We start from the raw sequence: 24,293 nt of genomic DNA on the forward strand, positions 1-24,293 counted from the left end.
CCCAAAAACAACCCAACCCCAACCCACAATAGGAAAACATAGCACGCACTCGACCACAAACGAAAATGGATTAAAAATGAACGACTTTGCACTGTCAAAGAATATGAGAATTTGCTCGACGATGTTCCCTCACAAAGAAATACACAAAGGTTCATGGGGCTCTCCAGATGGCAAAACAGTAAATCAGATTGACCATGTTATGACAGATTAACGTTGCACTTCATTTATAAGAGATGTAAGTTCGTACAGAGGAGCTGAAATTGACTCAGATCATTTCCTAGTGGTAGGAAAGATGAAAATCAAAATAATTTGGAATCAACAACCAAAAGCCACACCAAAAAAGTAATTTAGACATCGAACGACTGAAGGAACTGTCTGTTAAAGAAGCCTATGTGACTGAAATAAATAACCGATTTACAGCACTGCAAGAAGCTGAGGAGGAAAATAGTGTCGAGAAGGCTTGGGAAAGAATAAAGACTGTAGTAACAGATGCAGCAGAAAAAACACTGGTCAGGAAAAAGAAAACGAAGAAACAGAAATGGTTCAACGAAAAGTGTCAGAGAGCAGTGGAAAAGAGGAAAAAACCCAGGATGCTGTGGCTGCATAATAAGGAGAGTGAAGTCAGGAGAGAGAGACCTTCAAGGCGGTTAGAAGAGAAACAGCAAGAGTTCTACGAACAGAGAAAAACAAATATCTAACTGGAGTTCTAGAATCCATAGAAATGTAAGGTAGGAATGGAAACTCAAAGAATTTGTTTCAGCATACAAAAAAAGTAAGAGAGGTTACCAAAAGTGAAAACTTATTCATAAAAGATAAAAATCAAAATATGCTAACACAGCTGGAAGATATCCTAGAAAGATGGAAAGAGCATTTCTCAGAAATGTTAAATTGCAGTGACCCGCACATAACCTTCAATTACCCAATGTCTGAGAGTGACAGCATTAATAATGACAAACGTAGAATCACAGAACAGGAAGTGATCCACACAATTCAAAAGCTGAAAAACAACAAGGCAGCAGGCGAGGACCAGATATCAGCAAAGATGATGAAAGAGGACGGAAGCAAACTACACAAAGAAATTTATAACCTTATCACAATGATATAGAAAACTGAAACACTGCCTGAAGATTGTAAAACTGCAATAATTTGTCCCATACACAAGAAAGGAAACAGAATGGAATGGGGAAATTACAGAGGGATCAGTTTGCTGAATATAACACACGAAACCCTGTCAATGATCGTTCTGGAAAAGCTTAAACCGTAAGCAGGAAACATTATTTAAGATTGCCAGGTTAGATTACGAACAAACCATTCCACAACTGATAATTTGTTTACTATACGACAGACCTTTGAGAAATACTGGGAATTTAACAAAAACATCCACTGTCTCTTCATTGACTTCCAGGGGCCTATGACAGGATCCACAGAAGTAGCCTCTACAACACATTACGAGAATTTAGTATACCCAGTAAAATCATTAGATAATACAATTATGCATGGATGGCTCCCAGGTAGCAGTGAAGTTAAGAGGATCTATATCCCCCACCTCTCCAATTAAAACAGGATTATGACAAGGAGACGTTCTTTCATGTGTCCTCTTCAACCTTGCATTAGAGAAAGTGGTTCGGGAGAGTAATATACATCTATACAATGGTCTCCGGTTCGAACACAGTGAAGTAAAACTCCTGGCTTATGCAGATGATATAGTGTTGCTGAGTGAAACTGAAGAACTGAATGACATGTACAGATCTCTCAGGCACAGTGCCAGCCAAATGAGGCTTTTGATTAACCAAGAGGAAACAGAATATATGGAAATAGTCGAGTCATATACCCAAATCCTTACTTTGAAATTGGCCAACATTCTAAATTCATAAAAGTTCTTCAGTTTAAGTACCTTGGATCACGTTTCAAGAGTAAAAATATCGTAACAATGGATATAAAGCAAAGAATAGCCTCAGGGTCACGATGAATGTACTCACTAAGCAACCCACCCAAAACTAAAGCTGGACGCTTGCAAAGAATGAAAGAGAAAAACTGAATGTTTTCGAAAGAAAGGTAATGAGAAAAATCTGAGGGCCTAAGTTGGAGAATGGCGTGTGGAGAGTTCGAAAGAACAGTGAAATCTGTTAGTCAATGAATAAATCCACTATCATCTAGAAATTAAAAAGTAGCAGACTGCAATGGGCTGGACATGTGGCTAGAATGGAAAACAACAGAATCACCAAGAAAGCATTTGAAGGCACTGTCCAGGCAACAAGACCATTGGGCCGACCTCTACAAGGTGGAAAGATGACATAGAGAAGGACATCGCAGCATTAGGAATTTCTGCAGGGTGGAAAGAGAATGCAGGTGGTGAAAGGAGATCGTTGATGCAGCTCGTGGTCTACACGGCCTGTGATAGCTGAGAAGAAGAAAAAGAAGAAGAAGAAGAAGAAGAAGTAGTTTTTTGTAAGACAGGAGGGCGATAGTATCTCACAAGAAACATACTCCGCGAAAACGCCAATTTAATTTGTGTATTGTTGTGTATTACAAAGCATCCGTTATTAGTACGCTTGCACGATGAAGACGGTTCGAGTCTTCATCCAGTCATAAAGACAAATTCTGGGTTGGTTATTTTGAGAAGGGCACGGCCGACTTCCTTCCCCAGCTTTTCGTTATCCGAGCTTGTGCTCCATCTCTACTGGCCGCGCTGTTGACGGGAAGTTAGACTCGAAACTTCCTTCCTTCGTTCGGACCGTAACAGGAACGAACTACGTCACGTGACTAAACGCAGTCACGTTCCGCTGGTATGCATCGCTACTCCCAAGCCAAGCATGGAAATCGATCGCAGCAAATGTATTCATGAGCACCGCTTCAGTCATGGACTGTGCGGCTGATCCTGGCGGAGGTTCGAGCCCTCCCTCGGGCATGGGTGTGTGTGTTTGTCCTTAGGATAATTTAGGTTAAGTAGTGTGTAAGCTTAGGGACTGATGACCTTAGCAGTTAAGGCCCATAAGATTTCACACACATTTGAACATTTTTGAACATGAGCACCGCGATGAGCCTCACAGACGAAGGCCTAGAAGCACTACATATGTTGAACGTGTCATCTACTTTATCCGTGTACACATAAATATGCACACCTACACAAACATTATACTTTAATATTTTTCTCTGGGATCTATTTCCCAGAATTAAAATAAATATAGTTATCATTCCCTGGTCCTCCCCACCATTTTTGGGATGCTTCCTTTGACTGTAAGGAAAATCCTGGAACTGGCTATCCGCTCCCAAATGTCCCCAACTGGGATTCCCTCTGACCCACTTTCAGGCTGCAGTGACATTCGGCTGTGAAACATTCCAGGGTTGTTGGACAACTTCTGCGTGGGATGGGTCATGAAACATTGCCTTGACGAGGGAGCTGGCAGCTGGTAGCTTAGGCAAACAACATTAACAGTCGAAAAATTTTATTAACACTCATGCGACTACGCAAGTAGATTCTGGGCGGCGGCAGCGGCCACACATCGTCACAACACATGGTGAGGACGGCACCTTCATGTGACCAGCTAACTGCCACTGAGCCGTGACGTCGGTGCCCAGGTGTGCTAACTCCGGAAGCTTACACAGCTGCGTTGGTCCCCGTTAGGGGGGCACGGCCATTCGCGGATAGACTGCCATGTTGCTTCCGCGGGAAGCTTGTCTCCCGTGGTAGTCTGGCAACTGTGAGTGACAACACGTGGCGTCTGCGCGCCCACACCAGCACGGAAGAGTGGGCAGCTGTACCGCTCAAGTTCCATTCCGCTACCCTCCAGGGGAGCAATTTGGTTGCAGTGGCAGTGAACCAAGAAGTGGCTTGCTGGTGGAGAAGTGCCAAGCTCAAGAAGGACTTGACACTAAGAGAAAGTGCGACAGTGCAGTCCGAAACTGGTAGCAGCTGCATGCTGTCCCATTTCCCCTGGTCGTCTCTTTTATCCCCATAAGCGCTGCTGGAATGTGCTCTCCTCTATTAAAATTAATGATTACTTATACTGGCTCGCTAGCCACTGGTTGTTCTGTTCCCAGTCGCACTCAGGACAACAAATTCGGATCTGGTGGTCCTAAGAAAGCCGCATTTAAGTGCTGCGTCGCATTTTTGCACTGCTTGAGGTAGTTGCTGCAGCCGGCAGGCCAACACTTTGGCGCCCTGTGGCTTCCTTCATCTACTGTGGCTCGAATGCTAGCTTCTGCGGCAACTCCTAAGCAATAACTGGAGTGATACAGCTGAAAAGAAACGCAACTCATTAATGAGCTAGATTTCAACAGTCCACTCGGGTAATTGGAGCAGGGGGAAAAAACCCGATAAGACGGACAATGAAGTAAATGAAACGGGACGGAATGTGCTCGTAAAATGTTTACGAGTATGTTTAGTAACTATTGTAGCTACTGTGCAAAATTTGGCAAGAGGAACACAATGCTGAGAGGAGTGGGATTCAATAACTTACCCAAAGCAGGAAGAGGAAGCAAACAACAAACAGTAAACATACTGTTGATGATTTGGATAAATATAGCAAAAATTCTGTGACGTTTGGAACAATATAAAGAAAATATGACAATTTTTTGCAGCACAGAACTGAACTTCAATGGTAGCAAGAAGATTCTGAAATATATTGTATCTGAGATTTCGTTTCACAACGAGTCATCATGTGCGGATGGGACAACAAAATTTCATATCTTTATTTGAAAATATTAAGGATCAGAACTGAAGCACACAGTGTTTTATTCAGACGAAGTGTGAATTTATACGTATTATAAATTGAATAAATGTTGTCACAGTGATATTGGGTGAGAGGTAATGTTAAAAAATGGTTCAAATGGCTCTGAGCTCTATGGGACTCAACATCTTAGGTCATAAGTCCCCTAGAACTTAGAACTACTTAAACCTAACTAAGGACATCACACACACCCATGCCCGAGGCAGGATTCGAACCTGCGACCGTAGCAGTCCCGCGGTTCCGGACTGCAGCGCCAGAACCACTAGACCACCGCGGCCGGCAGAGGTAATGTTAAAAAAAAAAAAAAGTGTCAGCAGATATATAATTGTTGCGCTACATAGGGCGTTGGCGTGTACACGTGCACCAGAAATACTGAAGGTCTTGAGTTCACTTTATCGAATAATTCTACCAGGTCATAGCATAAAATGACAATAGCCTACAGCCGAGCTTGCTGCACAACACCGCCAAATACACTGATACTTAAAAAAAAAAAAAATAGAAACGAGAAGAAACTGCACGTGCTCAAAAGGTATTTCAGTAATTACAAAACAAAGTCAAATTTACAAAGAACTTGGCTATATGAGTTCACTTATTAGTACTACGTCCCACCCCCAGTGTGCTGGATACATACACTGATTCATTTGGACAGGGTGTCATTATTAAAGCCAATGAGAACTACTTCTCTAAGGGCGACGATAAAGAAATAGAGCTGCGCGAGCGCGCGCGCACACACACACGCACGCATGCACACACGTACACACATTCACAAACACACACGTGCGCGCGCACGCGCAATGACGAGCCAAAACATTATACACTAGTGCAAGTCTGTATATTCTGACGTAATATTGCATAGGACATGGATGCCAAACCCAAGGCAACCTGACGAGAAATGTACATATGTCTCTCGTTACGGAGGAACCACAATGTGAAGCAGACACTGGAACATATGGAGATCTGAGTCGGCTCTGGAAGCATACTCAGGTAGCACAAATTGTTAAAGTGGCTGCTCGCGACAAGCGGAAAATCCGAGTTCGAGTGCCGGTCCGGCGTAAATGTTCATACGTTTCCAGTAAATAGTACGAACATTTACGCAGCACAGAAAGTCATAACCACTGATCATTGTGAGACAGGATGGCAGCTGCGGGAATGTGGTGTAAGCGGATCAGAGATGAATCATTCTAGCGACTATACGACCCACAAATGGCAAAATCCACTTACGTAAGCGACTTCGGCAAAGGGTAGGTTGTTTCGGCCTGAGGCTTGCGAATGAGCGCATCAGAAACGATAAAGCTAGTCGGCTAATCACCAGCTACTGAGGTGAGCATCTATGAAAAGTGGCTGAAGGACGGTGAGAGCCCGAATAGGCGACAGTGTCACGGGTGTCCATGTCTCAGCACAGAACATGGAGGTCGAAGACATGCGCACTACATAACAGAGAATATGTGACGGTCTGTTTCAGATTAGACGGTATTGTATTCAATTCTCATTCAGGCACAAGCGATTCGAGCACAACGTTCAAAGCACGTTCTCTCATGGCGATCTACCAATGGCCCATTGAACTTGGGGATCCGCAGAAGGGCCGTACACTTTGTCATGTTGACCCAACTACATTGTTAATTACGACTGCAGTGGGCACAAGATGCTCGAGGTTGGACCTTTGACCAATGGCAATGTGTCGTCTGGTCCGATGAATCAGGATTATTGTTGGAAATGAGCGTCTGGCGTCATTGACCGGGAGGCCCCTTACGGGGCAAATCCGGCCTTGGTGGAGGTCTTTTTACGTTCGACACCACATTGGGTGACCTGAGCGCCGGATGGGGATGAAATGATGATGAAGGCAACACACCAACCAGTCCCTTAGCGGAGAAAATCCCCGACCCAGCCGGGAATCGAACGTAGAATGGCAATTCGTCACGCTGACCATTCAGCTATCGGGGCGGACCAGGTCGATTGTCGCGTCCAGGTAAACGAATGCTCGACACATGCACAGGACCATGGGCGCGGACCACTGGGGGCAGTATTAATTAATAAGAGAGATTCACGTGACCTTTCATGGCACCTGTGGTAGTAATCGAAGGTACCATGACAAATATGGACTACATGAACATTACTCCGGGCCACATCCCTTAATGTTTGATGTCTTTCACGACGGCAGAGGCTCCTTACAGCAGGGTAACTACCGTGCGACAAGGCCGAACTCGTGATAGAGTGATTAGAGAAGAATGATCGTGAACTCACGCATGTTTCTCCGGAAACTTACCAAGCTCTTGTCGAATCTACACCAAGCAGAACCGCTGCTGTATGGCGTTCCAAAGTTGGATAAGCACTCTATTAAGCTATTTATCACAATGCTTTGACTCATCACAGAATAAAACCGGTTAAAAAAATTAGAAACACCATTTGTATATAAACGCAAGTGTCAGATTTCGAATTCCACTCTAATATCCCTCAAATCTAGAACTACATCTCCTTATACATATATACTCTGCAATTCACAATTAAGTGCCTGGCAGAAGGTTCATCGAACCCCCTTAAGCTACTTCTGTACCGTTCCACTCTCCAAGAGCGCTCGGGAAAAAAACGAACACACTAATCTTTCCGCGAAAACTCTGATTTCTCTTATTTTACTACGATGACCATTTTTCGTTGTATCCTCGGGAACCGAAAATTGTTTCCGTATTTGGAGGAGAAAGTTCAAAAAATGGTTCAAATGGCTCTGAGCACTATGGAACTTCTGAGGTCATCAGTCCCCTAGAACTTAGAACTACTTATACTTAACTAACCTAAGGACATCATACACATCCATGCCCGAGGCAAGATTCGAACCTGCGACCATAGCGGTCGCGCGGTTCCAGACTGTAGCACCTAGAACCGCTCGGCCACTCAGGCCGGTGGAGAAAGTTAGTGATTGAAATCTGATAAGGAGAACCTGCCACAACGAAAAACGCCTCTGTCTTAATGATTGCCACTCCAAATCGTGTATCGTATCCGTGGCACTCTCTCCCCCCCTACCTCCCCCCTACTTTGCGATAATACAAAACAAACTTTGAATTCCTACCAGATACGGATCCCATACAGTACAGTAGTACTCCAGAAGACGGCGAACAATCGTAGTGTAAGCAGTCGCTTTAGCAGGCATGTTGCATTTTCTAAGTGTTTTGCCAATAAATCACAGTATTTCATTCCAATTTCAGTTATTTGTAGCTGTAATGGCGAAGTATTTAGTTCAATTCACAGCTTATAAATTTGTGTGGTTTGTTGCCTAACCGAAATTTAGCGGAGTCCTTTTAATGTTCATGCGGATTGCACTTTTCATTATTTAGAGCCGGTTGCCATATTTTTCATCAGACAGATATCTTGTCTGAGTTATTCTGCAATTAGTTTTGATCACCTGATGGCTTTACAAGACAGTAAATGACAGCATCATCTGAAAAAAATGTTAGAGGGCTGCTCAGATGGTTTCCTAAATCATTTATACAGATCATTAACAGCAGAAGGTCTATAACATTTCTTTGGGGAACGGCGGCTACTACTTCTGTTTTACTCGATGACTTTCCATCAGTTGCTACGAACTGCGACTTTTCTGATAGGAAATCACGAATCCAGTCACACAACTCTGACGGCACTCCATAAGCACATAGTCCGATTATAAGCCACTTGAGAGGGACAGTATCCAAAACTTTTGGAAATCTAGAAATACGGAATTAATTGCAGATCTCCTGTTGATAGCACTCATTACTTCGCGAGAATAAAGAACTATCTGTGTTCACAATATCCACATTTTCTAAATCCGTGTTGGCTTTTTGCCAGCAAATAATTTTGTTCAGTGTAATTCATAATGTTCGAAAGCAGTGTATGTTCCAAAATCCTACAACAAATCGACGTTAGTGATATGAGTCTGTAATTTAGCGGAATATTCGTATTTCTTCTCTTGTGTATAGGTGTGACTTATTTAACTTTCCAGTCTTTAGGTACGGATCTTTCGAAGAGCGAGCAGTAGTACATGGTTACTAAGTATGGAGCTACTGTATCAGCATACCGTGAAAGGAACCTGACTGGTATACAATCTGGGCTGGAGGCCTTGCCTTTATTGATTGATTTAAGCACCTACGCTACACCGAAAGTATTTACTTGTAAGTCACTCATGTTGGCAGTTGTTCTTCATTCGAATTCTGGAAATTTCGTCATCTTCTTTGGTGGAATAATTTCGAAATAGCGTGTTTTGTGACTCTGCTTTAGTGGTACTGTCATCAGTTATCTTACCGCTGCTGTACTTTGCATACGACCACTGCAGTATCTCTTTGGGGTTTCTGCCTGATTGCGAGACGAAGATTCGTTGTGGAAACTCTTAAAAGCATCCGGCAATGAAGTTCGCGCTAAACTTCGAGCCTCTGTAAAACTTTCCCAATCTTGGAGATCGTCTGTTCTTTTAAATTTGGTGTGTCCTTTTCGTTACTTCTGCAACGGTTTTCTGACCTGTTTTGTGTACCATGGGCGCTCTGTACGTCTTCTATTAATTTATTTGATATACATCTCTCAATCGACTTGCATACTATTTCTCTGAAGTCAAAGCATATCTGGTCTACGCTAACTTAGACTGGAAGGAGCGGAGACTGCCTCTTAGGAAGGCGTCAAGTAAATTTTTATCTGCTACTTCAGATAGATGTATTTTGCGTTTACTTTGATGGGTTTGGATGTTACATATTCAGTCTCGCTGCAACAGCCTTGTGCTGACTAATCTCTATATTCATTATAAAGCTCACTATTTGATCCGGAGTATTTGTTGCTAAGAGATCAAGTAGTTTTCGCAACCATTTACACATCGAGTGGGCTCTTCAAGTAATTGTTCAAAACAGGTTTCTGAGAAATCATTTAGTACGATTTCGTACGACATTTTACGCCTACCACCGACTTTAAGGATACGTTTTCGCCAACTAACCGAGGGGAGATTCAAGTTATCACCTACTCTAATTGTATGAGTGGAATACATATTTGAATAGAACTGTTTAAAAACTGTATAATCTGAGTGGGGGGTCGGTAAAAGGAAGCAATTATTAATTTATTCCGTTGTCACGAATAACACTACCCATTCTAACTCACAAGAACTATCTACTTCAGTTTCCCTAAAAGATAAAGTACTTCTGGCAGCAATCAACGCTCCACCATCGACTGTATTTAGTCTATACTTTGCGAACACGTATTAATGTGTCAATAAGTTTAGAGTTGTTAACTGTGTAAAAATAGTGTTAATTATATGCACCTCGTGATATTGCAATATTAATGATATTGAAACACAATACTTTTTGAAATGTATGCCTAAAAATGGACTGGGTTTAATAAATAACAAGAAGAAATAGTGCATGCTACCGAATATTAAATGACGGAAATTTACTGACGTAGAAATAATATTCCTTTCCTGGTCGTGAGCAATTTGAAGCAATTTTTATAGCTTTTCCATGTCATAATACGGAACACTAGAAGCAAGCATAGTGACTACTGAGGGCGCCATCCATCCTTAGATGGTGGTTGTTCTAGCGGACAGAAGTTTATTTCTTTTGTTGTTGATTTCTGAGAACTTCATTTCCCGAGATACCAAAGAGTAGTGAGCTTTCATCGAGCTTTGAAGTCCGCTGTGCTATGAAACCATTCTAAACGAAATCATAACCTCACAGAACGCACTCTTATAGACGTCTTATGAAATGATTTATGAGGAAGATGGTGTCGATACTAAAAAGACCCTTTTGACTTAAGAACTCGAATTTATTTATAAGTATACGGAAAGCTATATTATAAATGGTACAAAATGTGGCTGTCGAGTTAATTTCTCACTTGATGTCGCTACCGGAGCAGCTGACAGTGGGTGGTTTACACTCGCCATCGTTCGCTGTGAGAATGCTTCGTTACCCGGACTGGAATCTTTCGCCGACCGACACGTCATCTGGCATTGTGGAATCGACCCGAAGACTCAATCTAGACCTAGTTTTGTTTATAGTAATATGACATTTATTTTGTATACTCGTTCCTGTCGTAAAGTTAGTAATTATGAGAAAATACATGTATGGATTAAAGGACTTGGTGTACTTGCTGAAAATGTAACTGTAACTGGAGATATTACATTGTACTATAATTATTAATAAAGTGTGATCCTTGACTCCTGTGATTGGGGACGCCAGCCGAGAACCGCTAGATGTACATCTGGTAATCGGGGGCTCAAGGATGCAACAGTTCCAAAAAATTCGAAAACAGTGCCGCAGTGCCCGCTGAGCGCCTAGCCAGCCGGTGACGCAACCCGCATGGCTCGGCGCCAGGCCTGTGCACCAGCAGACGCGCGCTGTCAGTGAGACTACAGCGCGCGTACGCTCTAACGCTCTCCCGCTGGTACGCGCAGAGTCTAAGTCCGTTATCAGTCGCGTTACGCAACCAAGGTCAGCCGCTCTCTATATAAGCGGGCAGTGCACGCCAGCGGAATTGTTCCGCTTAATAAGAAGCTTCAGTGATCGAAGTCATTGGTTACAAGCTGTGGAAGGCAAATTGTACAAGTCTGTCAGAGATAGGAAAGAATATGGCGGTAAAATATGGGAATCTTTCATAAAATTAGCATACTGTCGATACACCTCATGTTGGCAAGGATTTATTGTGAATTCATACTTCGTAAAACGTTATTAACATTTTTCTCATTAATTAAGTACCAGTATCGCTAGAAAGTACATTGACAATTGATAACTGTTAATTGTGTGATTTCACATAGTTAGGCAACAAAAATAATTGCTAGTTACGTTAGGCTTGTAAAATTGTGTGTTTCAGTTGTCTTCGTGAAAATAAGAGTGGAAGAAATATCGTCCCTATTGCAACAACATAATAGTTTGACCGGAGTTACCAATATATATGTGTAGCGTTTGCTTCATTGACCCATTGTACAGTGACTGAGTGTGATGTTCAACGCTCATGATTTCAGTGAATTGTTAAAATCTCACAGCTATTGTTATAATCAATGCCCAAATGAAAATAAACAAAATCCACTGCTAGCTAACCCTCAGTGGTCTCGCATCTAGGAAAGCTCCGAAGTAGGAAGGGAGAAGGTGCCTTGAAGTGACTGAAAGAAGGTAGCAGTATGGCTAAGGAACTAAGTTAAAAGTACCAAAAATTTAAGGCAAATGTTGAACTCGCAGTAGAGGAACGACTTCACTAAAATTATTGCCTATAAGTAAAGCCAATATAAACAACATTATTCACATATATAAAACTGCTACTAAAATTAATAATAAAAGTTAAAACCACAATAAATATTCGAAAAACACAGAATTGGATAGGTCTTGAAGCAAGCCGCAGAATGACCATATTTACAACGTTGATGAACATGTACAGAAGTTGTTACAAATAGTTTATTGAACGTTTCATTCAAATGGTTTAAATGGCTCTGAGCACTATGGGACTCAACTGCTGAGGTCATTAGTCCCCTAGAACTTAAAACTAGTTAAACCTAACTAACCTAAGGACATCACAAACATCCATGCCCGAGGCAGGATTCGAACCTGCGACCGTAGCGGTCCTGCGGTTCCAGACTGCAGCGCCTTTAACCGCACGGCCACTTCGGCCGGCTAACGTTTCATTCACTAGTGCCAAAGGTGCACTAAATATTATCAGCAGCGTGAACTGTTTACACTATTATACAATTGTCCTGATGTTACTTAATTAAAATTGTGGCAATATAATGTTTGTAAGATGGTCATTTGAGTAGTGTGGTGATGCAGGGCCGTGGTGAATACAGATGCTTTGGTATTCCGTCTTTCAGCGTGCAACACTTTAATACAACGAATAATTTTGATATGTATAAAATCGAATATTGTAAGATCAGAATGCAAATTAACCTTAAATATATGTCATATATACTCCCAGTGTATGTATGTTAATGTGATTAGCTTTGAGTATGATGACCGAACTGAATTTTGCTACACTGAATTAGGCAGTGGGTCATGTGATCAAGTTTTTAAACAGACAGCCAGAGGAAACTTGATAGCCTTTTCATCTTCATCGTTTAGCTTGGTAGGAGTGGTTTCTGGTAAGGTTATGTGTCCAGAAAACCACTTTGGTTTAAGTGTTGCTCAAGCCTTGTTGTGATATGTTCCAGTTCAGGACTTAGAGAAGTGTTTTGCGTTCATCAGCTCAGGACTTGGAAAAGTCTTTGACTCTGGTCAGTACTGGGCGTACAATCTTGTCTGGGCTACCAGTGAGTGCCTATTTATTCAGCGGTGATTTTGCGCTGATTGACCTTTAACATTTTGTGGCATTTTAAGTGATGTGATACTTGACTCCTTGGCTCAGTTTATGTTCGTCAGTGCTAACGAATGTTCTATTTGCATTGTAAAATCAAATGTTTCAGCTATTTATGTTGTGATCAGTAACTACCTAAGTGAGGCCACCACTCTGAACAGAATTCTGTGTCATTTGAATGAATGCATTGTTAATACTAATCGTTTGGTCAAAAATTATTCAAATGGCTCTTAACACTAAGGAACTTAACATCTGAGGTCATCAGTCCCCTAAAACTTAGAACTACTTAAACCTAACTAACCTAAGGACATCACACAATTCCATGCTCGAGGCAGGATGCGAACCTACGACCGTAGCAGTCGCGCGGTTCCATATTGAAGCGCCTATAACCGCTCGCCCACTGCGGCCGGCAATCGTTTGGTCGCGGGTCACATTGCAATTCTACGGGATCACTTCCTGAATATTTTCTCTCTTATAATTCGCAGTTATTTATCAACTTCATTATGTGTTTCAGTAATCTGTCTATCCTTAAATAAAGAGTGTCATGATTTATCATCATTGCTATAGGCTTAGAGCAACCGTACAAGACCTAACAGATGCGCCACATCCAGCTTTAAGGTCGAGTATTCGCCCTCTGTTGCTTAGGCAGCAATGAATTAATGCTGATGGTGACTAATTTCTTATATTTAATGTGTTATCAAGCCCCAGTACAGTCGAAATTCTTTCGTCTAGAACGGGATTAAAACAGCTGTAGCTAGTACTAGTTGCAATTCAGTTGGCTCGTGCAGTGTTGGATAGCATTCTTCATTCATTCCAAGATTTATTTCAGGATTGAGTGTCCCACTATATGTTTCGCCATTTTGACAATAGACTATTAGTATGGGGGCTCTGAGCTTTAGATACTACAGTAGCAGTAACCGTAGCAGTAGCAGCATTGCACTGTTAGGTGAGTGAACACATGTTGTTGTAGCACGGGGCACACTGTATACGTGACGCCACAGGATGTTTACAGGGTCTTCGGGCCGCCGACTTTCTGTACTGCTGTCCCTGGGAGACAAGTTTTGGTGCAGCACTGCCTTATCAGCAGCCATCTGTCCACTTCGCCGCCTGTTCATCAGCAGTCGCTCGGCCGCTAAGACGCCATCTGTCTGGTGCAGAATCTTCGCATGGCCACCGCATTCACGAGACTGCCTGCCCACATTGTAGGCCCCACATGGTCACCGCATCCACGTTGCTGCCTGTACGCATCACAGTCATCGCTTCGCCACCAAGTCCAGTCTGCCGCTTGTCCATTATGTAGTCTCCGTGCTGCAGCATCTCAGCTCCACCGCACCTACACGCCATCATCTGACCATACCACAGCTGTCGCAGAGCCTCCGAGTCGTCGCCGACGACTGGCTGTGCTGCAGCATTCCATGCCACAGTATCTCTGTACCCCACTCTCAAGACATCAGGGACTACGATAACACTGAATGTAGAGCAGCAGAGGCAGCGTACAATTTTATTACCAAACGTATATATATAGGATGGACTATTTTAATCCATAATGGGGTATAATGGGGAATGCTTTGAAATGGAGATGAGATATAGCAAAATGTTTCAGATAAAAGTTGTAGGGGCAAAGAGGTCATGCATTGCTAATAATGTCCATGATCTTGGACGTAATTTTCAAGGTGATTTGGAGGTTAAAGTGATTTTTTAAAATGGTAACCCTAATATTTGATTCAAGATCTGAAAAGAGTGGCTACTTCAATGAAGGCCAAATAAGCAAATAGGTTTTTAGTTGTGGTAGGGATTAATTTAACATAGAGGAGGATACAGTAATATACGATGTTAGATACTGGAAGGGGCATCCTGAGGAATGAGAGGCAAAGGAACTTATTCGGCGACTTGTAAATCAATGATCCATGTTTTATTTATGTATGTTCTGTCTTGCAAATGCCATAATAACCTGTATACACTGTGATGTATTTACTTTTGTCAACAAACACGTTAATTAAAACTTCAGGTTCAGATCTCCGTTTGCTGTATCCAAATTCGATGTCACAAGTACAGGTTTGTATGAAGCAAAACTCAACCTTGGAATGACTTTCGATATTACATTTAATTGATAATGATAAATTACCGTTATACACTTCCAAGCTGCATCTAACATTGTATTTTCCTGTATCCCTCCTCTAGTCTAAATTATGCCCTACTATAACTAAACTTTGGTTATTTGACCTTCATTAAATAGCTGTGATCTTGAATAATGTATCAATTTATAAGTAAAATGTACCGCTCTTTTCAAATCTTGAATCAATTATTAGGATTCTCATTTAAAAAAAATCACTTTAACTTCAAATTACCTTCAAAATTAAGTTCAACGTCAAGGCCATTAAAGAAATGTATGACCCTGTTTGTCTTACAACTTTTACCTAAAATATTTTGCTATATCTCATCTACATCCCGAGTTATGCCAAATTATGGATAAAAACGTTCCACCCTATATATATCTGCACAATCCCAAACCCCTCCTGTGTTAAAAAACGTTAAATTGGAGTTAAGAAATGGTTTGGGATTGTGCAGATGTTTGCATTCCTTTGTATACAGTTTTATGTCCTATTTTCTTTGTAAGACTTATTTGAGAATTAAGCACAGTGAACGCATGATGATGCAGGATAGGGTTTGAGTAGCCTGATCACTTGGGAGTTATGGGTCAGCTTATCTGAGAAATCACTTATTTACAAACTATATTTTATTTGATAGGCTAAGGCTTGGATGGCTACAGGTGCACGATACTCTTGCATGTGCCCAAGTGAATTGAAGAAGGACTGCATTCGCACTGAGGCAAGGTGAAGACAGTGTTAAGTGTAGAAGAAGTGTATTGCGCTTAACGAGACGGTCGTGGACATGTTAAAAGTGCATGATTACATATTGGTTGCAAACCCCTAAATGAAGGAAATGAACTTTTATTCATGACAACTAAATGATTGAGTAATTTGGTTTATATATAGGGTGTTTGTTTTAACTTGACACAACTAAATATCTTGTAAACGACGCATCGTACGAAATAAATGTTGTAGGTGAATACAGTTGTTTCCCATTCGTGATAGATGGCACTGTAATCATCAAATATGAAGTGTGTCTGTTTTCACAATTAAGAATCAAAGCCTTTTATTTTACATTTCATTCACGATGTAAATATAAACCTTTGTGTTCTAACGATTGATATTGATGTTCAAACGTTACTTGAGTGTTGCAAATTTGACAGTACAGCACAAATATTATGACTAGACATTGCCATTTTTGGAAAATAAGCTGCTTCTCTGGTAACGTTGTTTCTGTTTACTACAGGGTTGACTGTGTTGAGTCCGCAAACGATCAGAATGTTTTATTTTGGTAGCCATCCTCGAACCCCACCATTAGGGTGACTGATTTCGGTGTTTATTTCTATAAAACCGAAGTAGCTCTCGCCCTGGTCGCTACGTGGCTACCTGCGGAATACAAACCACGACGATTGTAATAAGAGAAAATGTTAATGAAGTGATAGTGACTGGCGCATCCGCCATGAATACTTACCGAAACTGAGCACTCCAATGGTTAGAGGCAAGGGGACCCTCCGAAATCAAGCGTTAAGTTGGGAACAGGAAACCATAACATCCAAGTCGTTGTTCCTGAATCACACCTAAGTAGTTTATAAGTAGACATTGAAACGACTGACCATGCTGTACTGTACAATCAAATTTGCAACTTTGAAATAAATTTCGCAAATAAATATCTAAGAAGTTTGCAATTACATCGTAAATGAAATATAAAATCAAATGAGTCGATTCCTAATGGCAACAACAGGTACACTTGATATTTTCCGATTCCAGCGCCGTCTACGACGAATGGGAAACAATGGTTTGGTGAACTCTACGTATTTTTTGGTGCAGAATCTGAATACATTCATCCATACAAGCTACGAAAATGGATGTACGTATGTATGTCCCTCATCTCCTCCTAAACCACTGGACTGATTTTAAGCAGTCTTGGTACACGTATCATTTACTGTCTGGAAAGCATCACTGTGGTGGTGAGAATACCCCACCAGTCGTAGGGTATGGGATGAAGGATGAGGTGAAAAAGCAGTGCAGCGTACGACACAGAATACCCATACTTTAGTTAAACCACTTATTGAGAATGAGAGTTCTTAGAGACTTGCAACAAACTTTATACATATTTTCAAACCTTTGCAAATCTTTTTCTCGCTAACAACCCCCATAAAATTATGGAAGGAAAAAAGTTTATTGCTTACTACATTTTAGCTTTTCATACAAAAAACTACCACATGAAGCATCACGTTTTAATTTATTGATCCTCTATTACTAACTGTATTCGTGACACATTTTGTAGGGAGTATTCACAAATAGCACTGGATGTACCAGAAAAATTTCATCATTCTACGACACTTGATTCAGGATATAAAACTTCTTAAACAACTACATCTACATTTATACTCCTCAAGCCACCCAACAGTGTGTGGTGGAGGGCACTTTACGTGCCTCTGTCATTACCTCTCTTTCCTGTTCCAGTCGCGTATGGTTCGCGGGAAGAACGACTGCCGGAAAGCCTCCGTGCGCACTCGAATCTCTCTAATTTTACATTCGTGATCTCCTCGTGAAGTATAAGTAGAGGGAAGCAATATATTCGATACCTCATCCAGAAACGCACCCTCTCGAAACCTGGACAGCAAGCTACACCGCGATGCAGAGCGCCTCTCTTGCAGAATCTGCCACTTGAGTTTGCTAAACATCTCCGTAACGTTATCACGCTTACCAAATAACCCTGTGACGAAACGCGCCGCTCTTCTTTGGATCTTTTCTATCTCCTCTGTCAACCCGACCTGGTACGGATCCCACACTGATGAACAATACTCAAGTATAGGTCTAAATAATGTTTTGTAGGCTACGTACTTTGCTGATGGACTACATTTTCTAAGGACTCTCCCAATGAATTTCAACCTGGCACCCGCCTTACCAACAAGTAATTTTATATGATCATTCCACTTCAAATCGTTCCGTACGCAACTCCCAGATATTTTAGAGAAGTAACTACTACCAGTGTTTGTTCCGCTCTCATATAATCATACAATAAAGGATCTTCTTTCTACGTATTCGCAATACATTACATTTGTCTATGTTAAGGGTCAGTTGCCACTCCCTGCACCAAGTGCCCAGCCACTGCAAATCTTCCTGCATTTCCCTGCAATTTCCTAAAACTATCCCATCATGCAAAAACTTTGAATTTATTACTTCATTCCTATAAACTCTATTCACAGCACATTTCGTAGACAGTATCCACGTATGCCTCTGAATGTTCCTAGAAAAATATTTCATTGTACGACACAGTTCAGAACTCATGACGTCAGATACTGAGGCGGGTGTTAAACTGCCGCATCATGAGCGACGTTTTAATTTATTACTTCTTTACCAGTAATTCTATCACAACACAGACAGTAGGCACTAACACAGGAACCGCGAACCACGACCCTCCCAACCGCAATTCTGCGCGTGGTCTAAACATACATACACTACTGGCCATTAAAATTGCTACACCAAGAAGAAATGCAGATGGTAAACGGGTATTCATTGGACAAATATATTATACTAGAACGGCCATGTGTTTACATTTCCATGAAATTTGGGTGCATAGATGCTGAGAAATCAGTACCCAGAACAACCACCTCTGGCCGTAATAACGGCCTTGATACGCCTGGGCATTGAGTCAAACAGAGCTTGGATGGCGTGTACAGGTACAACTGCTCATGCAGCTTAAACACGATACCACAGCTCATCAAGAGTAGTTACTGGCGTATTGTGACTAGCCAGTTGCTCGGCCACCATTGACCAGACGTTTTCAATTGGTGAGAGATCTGGAGAATGTGATGGCCAGAGCAGCAGTTGAACATTTTCTGTATCCAGAAAGGCCCGTACACGACCTGCAACATGCGGTCTTGCGTTATCCTCCTGAAATGTAGAGTTTCGCAGGGATCGAATGAAGGGTAGAGCCACGGGTCGTAACACATCTGAAATGTAACGTCCGCTGTTCAAAGTGCCGTCAATGCGAACAAGAGGTGACCGAGACGTGTAACCAATGGCACCGCATACCATGAAGCCGGGTGATACGCCAGTATGGCGATGACGAATACACGCTTCCAATGTGCGTTCACCGCGATGTCGCCAAACACGGATGCGACCATCATGATGCTGTAAACAGAACCTGGATTCATCCGAAAAAATGACGTTTTGCCATTCGTGCACCCAGGTTTGTCGTTGAGTACACCATCGCAGGCGCTCCTGTCTGTGATGCAGCGTCAAGGGTAACCGTAGCCATGGTCTCCTAGCTGATAGTCCATGTTGCTGCAAACGACGTCGAACTATTCGTGCAAATGGGTGTTGTCTTGCAAACGTCCCCATCTTTTGACTCAGGGATCGAGACGTGGCTGCACGATCCGTTACAGCCATGCGGATAAGATGCCTGTAATTTCGGCTGCTAGTGGTACGAGGCCGTTGCGATCCAGCACGGCGTTCCGTATTACCCTCCTGAACCCACCAATTCCGTATTCTGCTAACGGTCATTGAATCTCGATCAACGCGAGCAGCAAAGTCGCGATACGATAAACCGCAATCGCGATAGGCTACAATCCGACCTTTATCAAAGTCGGAAACGTGATGGTACGCATTCCTCCTCCTTACACGAGGCATCAGAACAACGTTTCACCAGGCAACGGCGGTCAACTGCTGTTTCCGTATTAGAAATCCGTTAGAAACTTTCCTCATGTCAGCACGTTGTAGGTGTCGCCACCGGCGCCAATCTTGTGTCAATGCTCTGAAAAGATAATCATTTGCATATCACAGCATCTTCTTCCTGTCGGTTAAATTTCGCGTCTTTAGTACGTCATCTACGTGGTGTAGCAATTTTAATGGCCAGTAGTGTATTTATCTTCGAGTTTTGTCCGATCGTAAGTTACTTTCGCATTTCACGATAAACAGTTCCACACTCCAAAGGAGTAGATACTCCATCCACTTCTTTATTCTGCCCAACTTCAGCGCATTACAAGTTACCTCACGTGTATGACTTCGGAGTATATCCACCTTCCACTTTCGAAAACACTGTCTGCCATAAGCAGGCAAAAGCAGTGCGGCTGGCAGCGAGTGCATGTGGTCTGGGTGTCGAGAGAGAGAATGGCGACTTCGTCTACACCGCTGTCTAATGCCACTTCCTCAAATTAAGATCGCCTAAGCCGAGAAAAGTCTGCACAAGGGCCACGAAGTTTCAGTGGTACTGTACGTGCGTGCCTGCTCGTGGGACATTGTGGAAGAGCCACACTCTAAGGGAGCCGTGGCACGCTGCCGACAGAACCGAATGTTCAAAATGGCCAAATGTGTGTGAATTCCTAAGGGACTAAACTGCTGAGTTCATCGGTACCTAGACTCACACGCTACTTAAACTAACTTATGCTAACAACAACACACACACCCATGCCCGAGAGGGGACTCGAACCTTCGGCCGGAGGGCAGCGAAATTCGTGACATGGCGCCTTAGACCGCGGGGCCACTCCGCGGGGCTAAACGAACTGAAAGTAACACCAAACAGCGAATCGTCTACGCCTGTGACACCAGCAGCCTTAGATCTCGTTCACATGTAGTTCGGTAAGCTCATTGAGTTGTAGATTCAGATTTGAACACCTCAATTAAATGAACGCTCCATTACCGGAATGGCCCAACTGAACACGGTCGGTTGTGGACAGAATGTTGCACCCACCCCTAAAACACTAAACACTTTTAGTTCCCTAACTAAAATTGATAAAAATTTTTGTTAAACTGAACAAGTCAGGGGTTTTAATTACTTAGAGAAGTAGTCAGTTATAAATTTGACAAGGATTTTTAAAATAAATTACCCACGATCCAGGAAATATGCGGTCCAATAAATAGAACCTTAAAAACTAATACCGGGAAAGAAACAGGAACGAATTTCTACAAGTCCACGGCTGTGCCTGCTTTCGCCCTTGAATCTGAAACGTCGATGTTGAAAACAGCTGATGAAAACAAGATATGGAAAATGAGATTCTCAAGAGGAATAAAAGGATGTAGCCTTTCAGGTAAAATTGCAAACGAAAAAGTAAGGGAAGAACAAGGAATAAATCCTTTGGGAGATAAAATTGTGAGCTATAGAAATGATTGGAGACAATATGTTGACAGAATTCCGAAGGAGAGGATCCCAAGTAGAGTGTTGTAATATAGGCCTAAGGAAGGAAAATATATGGGAAAGCCGTAATAAGCAATATTGACTTATTCATTGGGTGCAGAAGAAGGAGAAGGATAATTGTTTTGCACATAGTTAAATATACCAGTTACAAGACGGGAAAGTTATATTCTATTTAAAAAATTACAACACGTTGCTGAAATCATTATAGCGTCCATTGAGATTACAAGAGCTCATTAAAAATGTGCTCCTCATCGACCTAATGTTTGCATATAATAATAGCTGCTACACTTCTCAAAGAGAAGTGGGAAGAGTCATGCTGTCGGTAAATCCTACAAAAATGTAAAACACAGAGTTCAGAACCTTAATTGCTTACCATACGAAGAGTTTAGAAATGGCGTTAGCAGTAGCCTTTAGAACATTAATTGTTCAAATGTGTGTGAAATCTTATGGGACTTAACTGCTAAGGTCATCAGTCCCTAAGCTTACACACTACTTAACCTAAATTATCCTAAGGACAAACACACACACCCATGCCCGAGGGAGGACTCGAACCTCCGCCGGGACCAGCCGCACAGCCCATGACTGTAGCGCCTGAGACCGCTCGGCAGAACATTAATTGCTTAAACGATTATTGCTTACCATACGAAGAGTTTAGAAATGGGGTTAGCCGTAGCCTTAGGATTGGGGTTGGATTTGTAGACCTTAGAATCCATGGTACTGGTCTTGCTTCACTCCGTGCCGTCGTCAATCACGTCAGAGAACTTATATCCAACTTGCAGCAAATATCACCTTCACAGCCCGCTTTCAGGCACTGGCTCTTCACCACTGTAGATCTGCCACAAATTAGGACCGCGGGAACACACACTAACTACAGAAAAGTTGCACAATGTCCCAGTGAGGCTTCAAGTTGCATCGTCACGCTCTCTTAAGAGCCTGTGTTCTTATCAGACTGGCAGACCCAGAGGTTGAGCATTGTATCCGACGTCACCTGTTTGCAGAGCTTTTCTCTGGGCGGTTATACATAACGGCGCGGTAGCATTCCTGCTTTTAGCGTCTGCTTTTGTTCTTCACCTTTTACCGCATCGAAGCCGAGTACAAATGTTTACGTAACACGGCGAGTGGGAGCTGTTTATGCACAGTCAGTTGCTGATAATGGGGCAAAACCATTAACGTTGTGAACGGATTTATGCGCTTACCGCTTCACGGAAACAATTTAAGTAATTCAGAATAATGATCCAGACATTGCAGTACACATATTCTCCGTATAAATTCGCGAACTCAAATCTACTCGAGTTTGAAAGTACAGTACCACCTACGAATACAACTGTATACAAAAACCGGATTTTTGTTGTCCAGAGTTGAAACATATATCCGCTCTATAAAACGTAGCAGAATATGAACTGTCTGAAGAGCTGCTCAATGATACGAAATGTCATAAAAAAGTGTAGTAATGATAATGCACTTTTGTGTCGCTTCTTATTTGTGGAATTTCATATTTCATGGTAAATGGAAAACAAATTTCCTTTTGTTCAAAAAATTTTCTTTATTATTAAACCAGTTTACGTCTTATTAGGCCAATATAAGGTAAAAAAGTACCAGTGCGCTTAAAAAACGTTAATGTGCAATAAATCAGGTGGAATCCCTTCCATCTGATGACTCTTTTCAAATGAGTGTCAATTTATCGACGAAAAATAAAAAAATGCAATGAGAGTCTAGAAATTAGTTGCATGAGCCAGCATGAAATACACTACTGGCCATTAAAATCGCTACACCACGAAGACGACGTACTACAGACGCGAAATTTAACTGACAGGAAGAATATGCTGTGATATGCAAATGATTAGCTTTTCAGAACACTCACACAAGGTTGGCGCCGGTGACGACACCTACAACGTGCTGATATGAGGAAAGTTTCCAATCGATTTCTCATACACAAACAGCAGTTGACCGCTGTTGCCTGGTGAAACGTTGTTGTGATGCCTCGTGTAAGGAGGAGAAATGCGTACCATCACGTTTCCGATTTTGATAAAGATCGGATTGTAACCTATCGCGATTGCGGTTTATTGTATCGCGACAATGCTGCTCGCGTTGGTCGAGATCCAATGACTGTTAGCAGAATATGAAATCGGTGGGTTCAGGAGGGTAATACGGAACGCCGTGCTGGATCGCAACGGCCTCGTACCACTAGCAGTCGAGATGACAGGCATCTTACCCGCATGGCTGCAATGGATCGTGCAGCCACGTCTCGATCCCTGAGTCAACAGATGGGGACGTTTGAAAGACAACAACCATTTGCACGACCAGTTCGACGATGTTTGCAGCAGCATGGACTATCAGCTCGGAGACCATGACTGCGGCTACTCTTGACGCTGCATCACAGACAGGAGCGCCTACTATGGTGTACTCAACGACGAACCTGGGTGCATGAATGGCAAAACGTCATTTTCCGAATGAATCCAGGTTCTGTTTACAGCATCATGATGGTCGCATCCGTGTTTGGCAACATCGCGGTGAACGCACGTTGGAAGCGTGTATTCGTCATCGCCACACTGACGTATCACCCGGCTTGATGGTATGGGGTGCCATTGGTTATACGTCACTATCACCTCTTGTTAGCATTGACGGCACTTTGAACAGTGGACGTTACATTTCAGATGTATTATGGCCCGTGGCTCTACCTTTTATTGGATCCCTGCGAAACCCTACATTTCAGCAGGATAATGCACGACCGCATGTTGCAGGTCGTGTACGGGCCTATCTGGATACAGAAAATGTTCGACTGCTGCCCTGGCCAGCACGTTCTCCAGATCTCTCACCAAATGGAAACGTCTAGTCAATGGTGGCCCATCAACTGGCTCGTCACAATACGCCAGTCACTACTCTTGATGAGCTGTGGTATCGTGTTTAAGCTGCATGAGCATTTGTACCTGTACACGCCATCCAAGCTCTGTTTGACTCAACGCCCAGGCGAATCAAGGCCGTTATTACGGCCAGAGTTAGTAGTCCTGGGTACTGATTTCTCAGGATCTATGCACCCAAACTGCGTGAAAATGTAAT

At 42.5% G+C, this 24,293-nt stretch overlaps 1 protein-coding gene across 1 annotated transcript in view; it reads right to left on the reverse strand.

Moving 5' to 3' along the window:
- LOC126235024 (ATP-binding cassette sub-family C member 4-like) overlaps positions 1–21,993 on the reverse strand; it is a 181,765-nt gene extending 159,772 nt beyond the window's left edge. The window contains exon 1 of the mRNA XM_049943760.1: positions 21,876–21,993. Coding sequence (XP_049799717.1) covers positions 21,876–21,949 — 74 coding nt within the window. The 5' untranslated portion in view covers positions 21,950–21,993. The remainder of the gene's footprint in view (positions 1–21,875) is intronic.
- Between the last annotated feature and the right edge of the window lie 2,300 nt (positions 21,994–24,293).

This window comes from Schistocerca nitens, chromosome 2 (genome assembly GCF_023898315.1).
Source record: "Schistocerca nitens isolate TAMUIC-IGC-003100 chromosome 2, iqSchNite1.1, whole genome shotgun sequence".
Classification (NCBI taxonomy): domain Eukaryota; kingdom Metazoa; phylum Arthropoda; class Insecta; order Orthoptera; family Acrididae; genus Schistocerca; species Schistocerca nitens.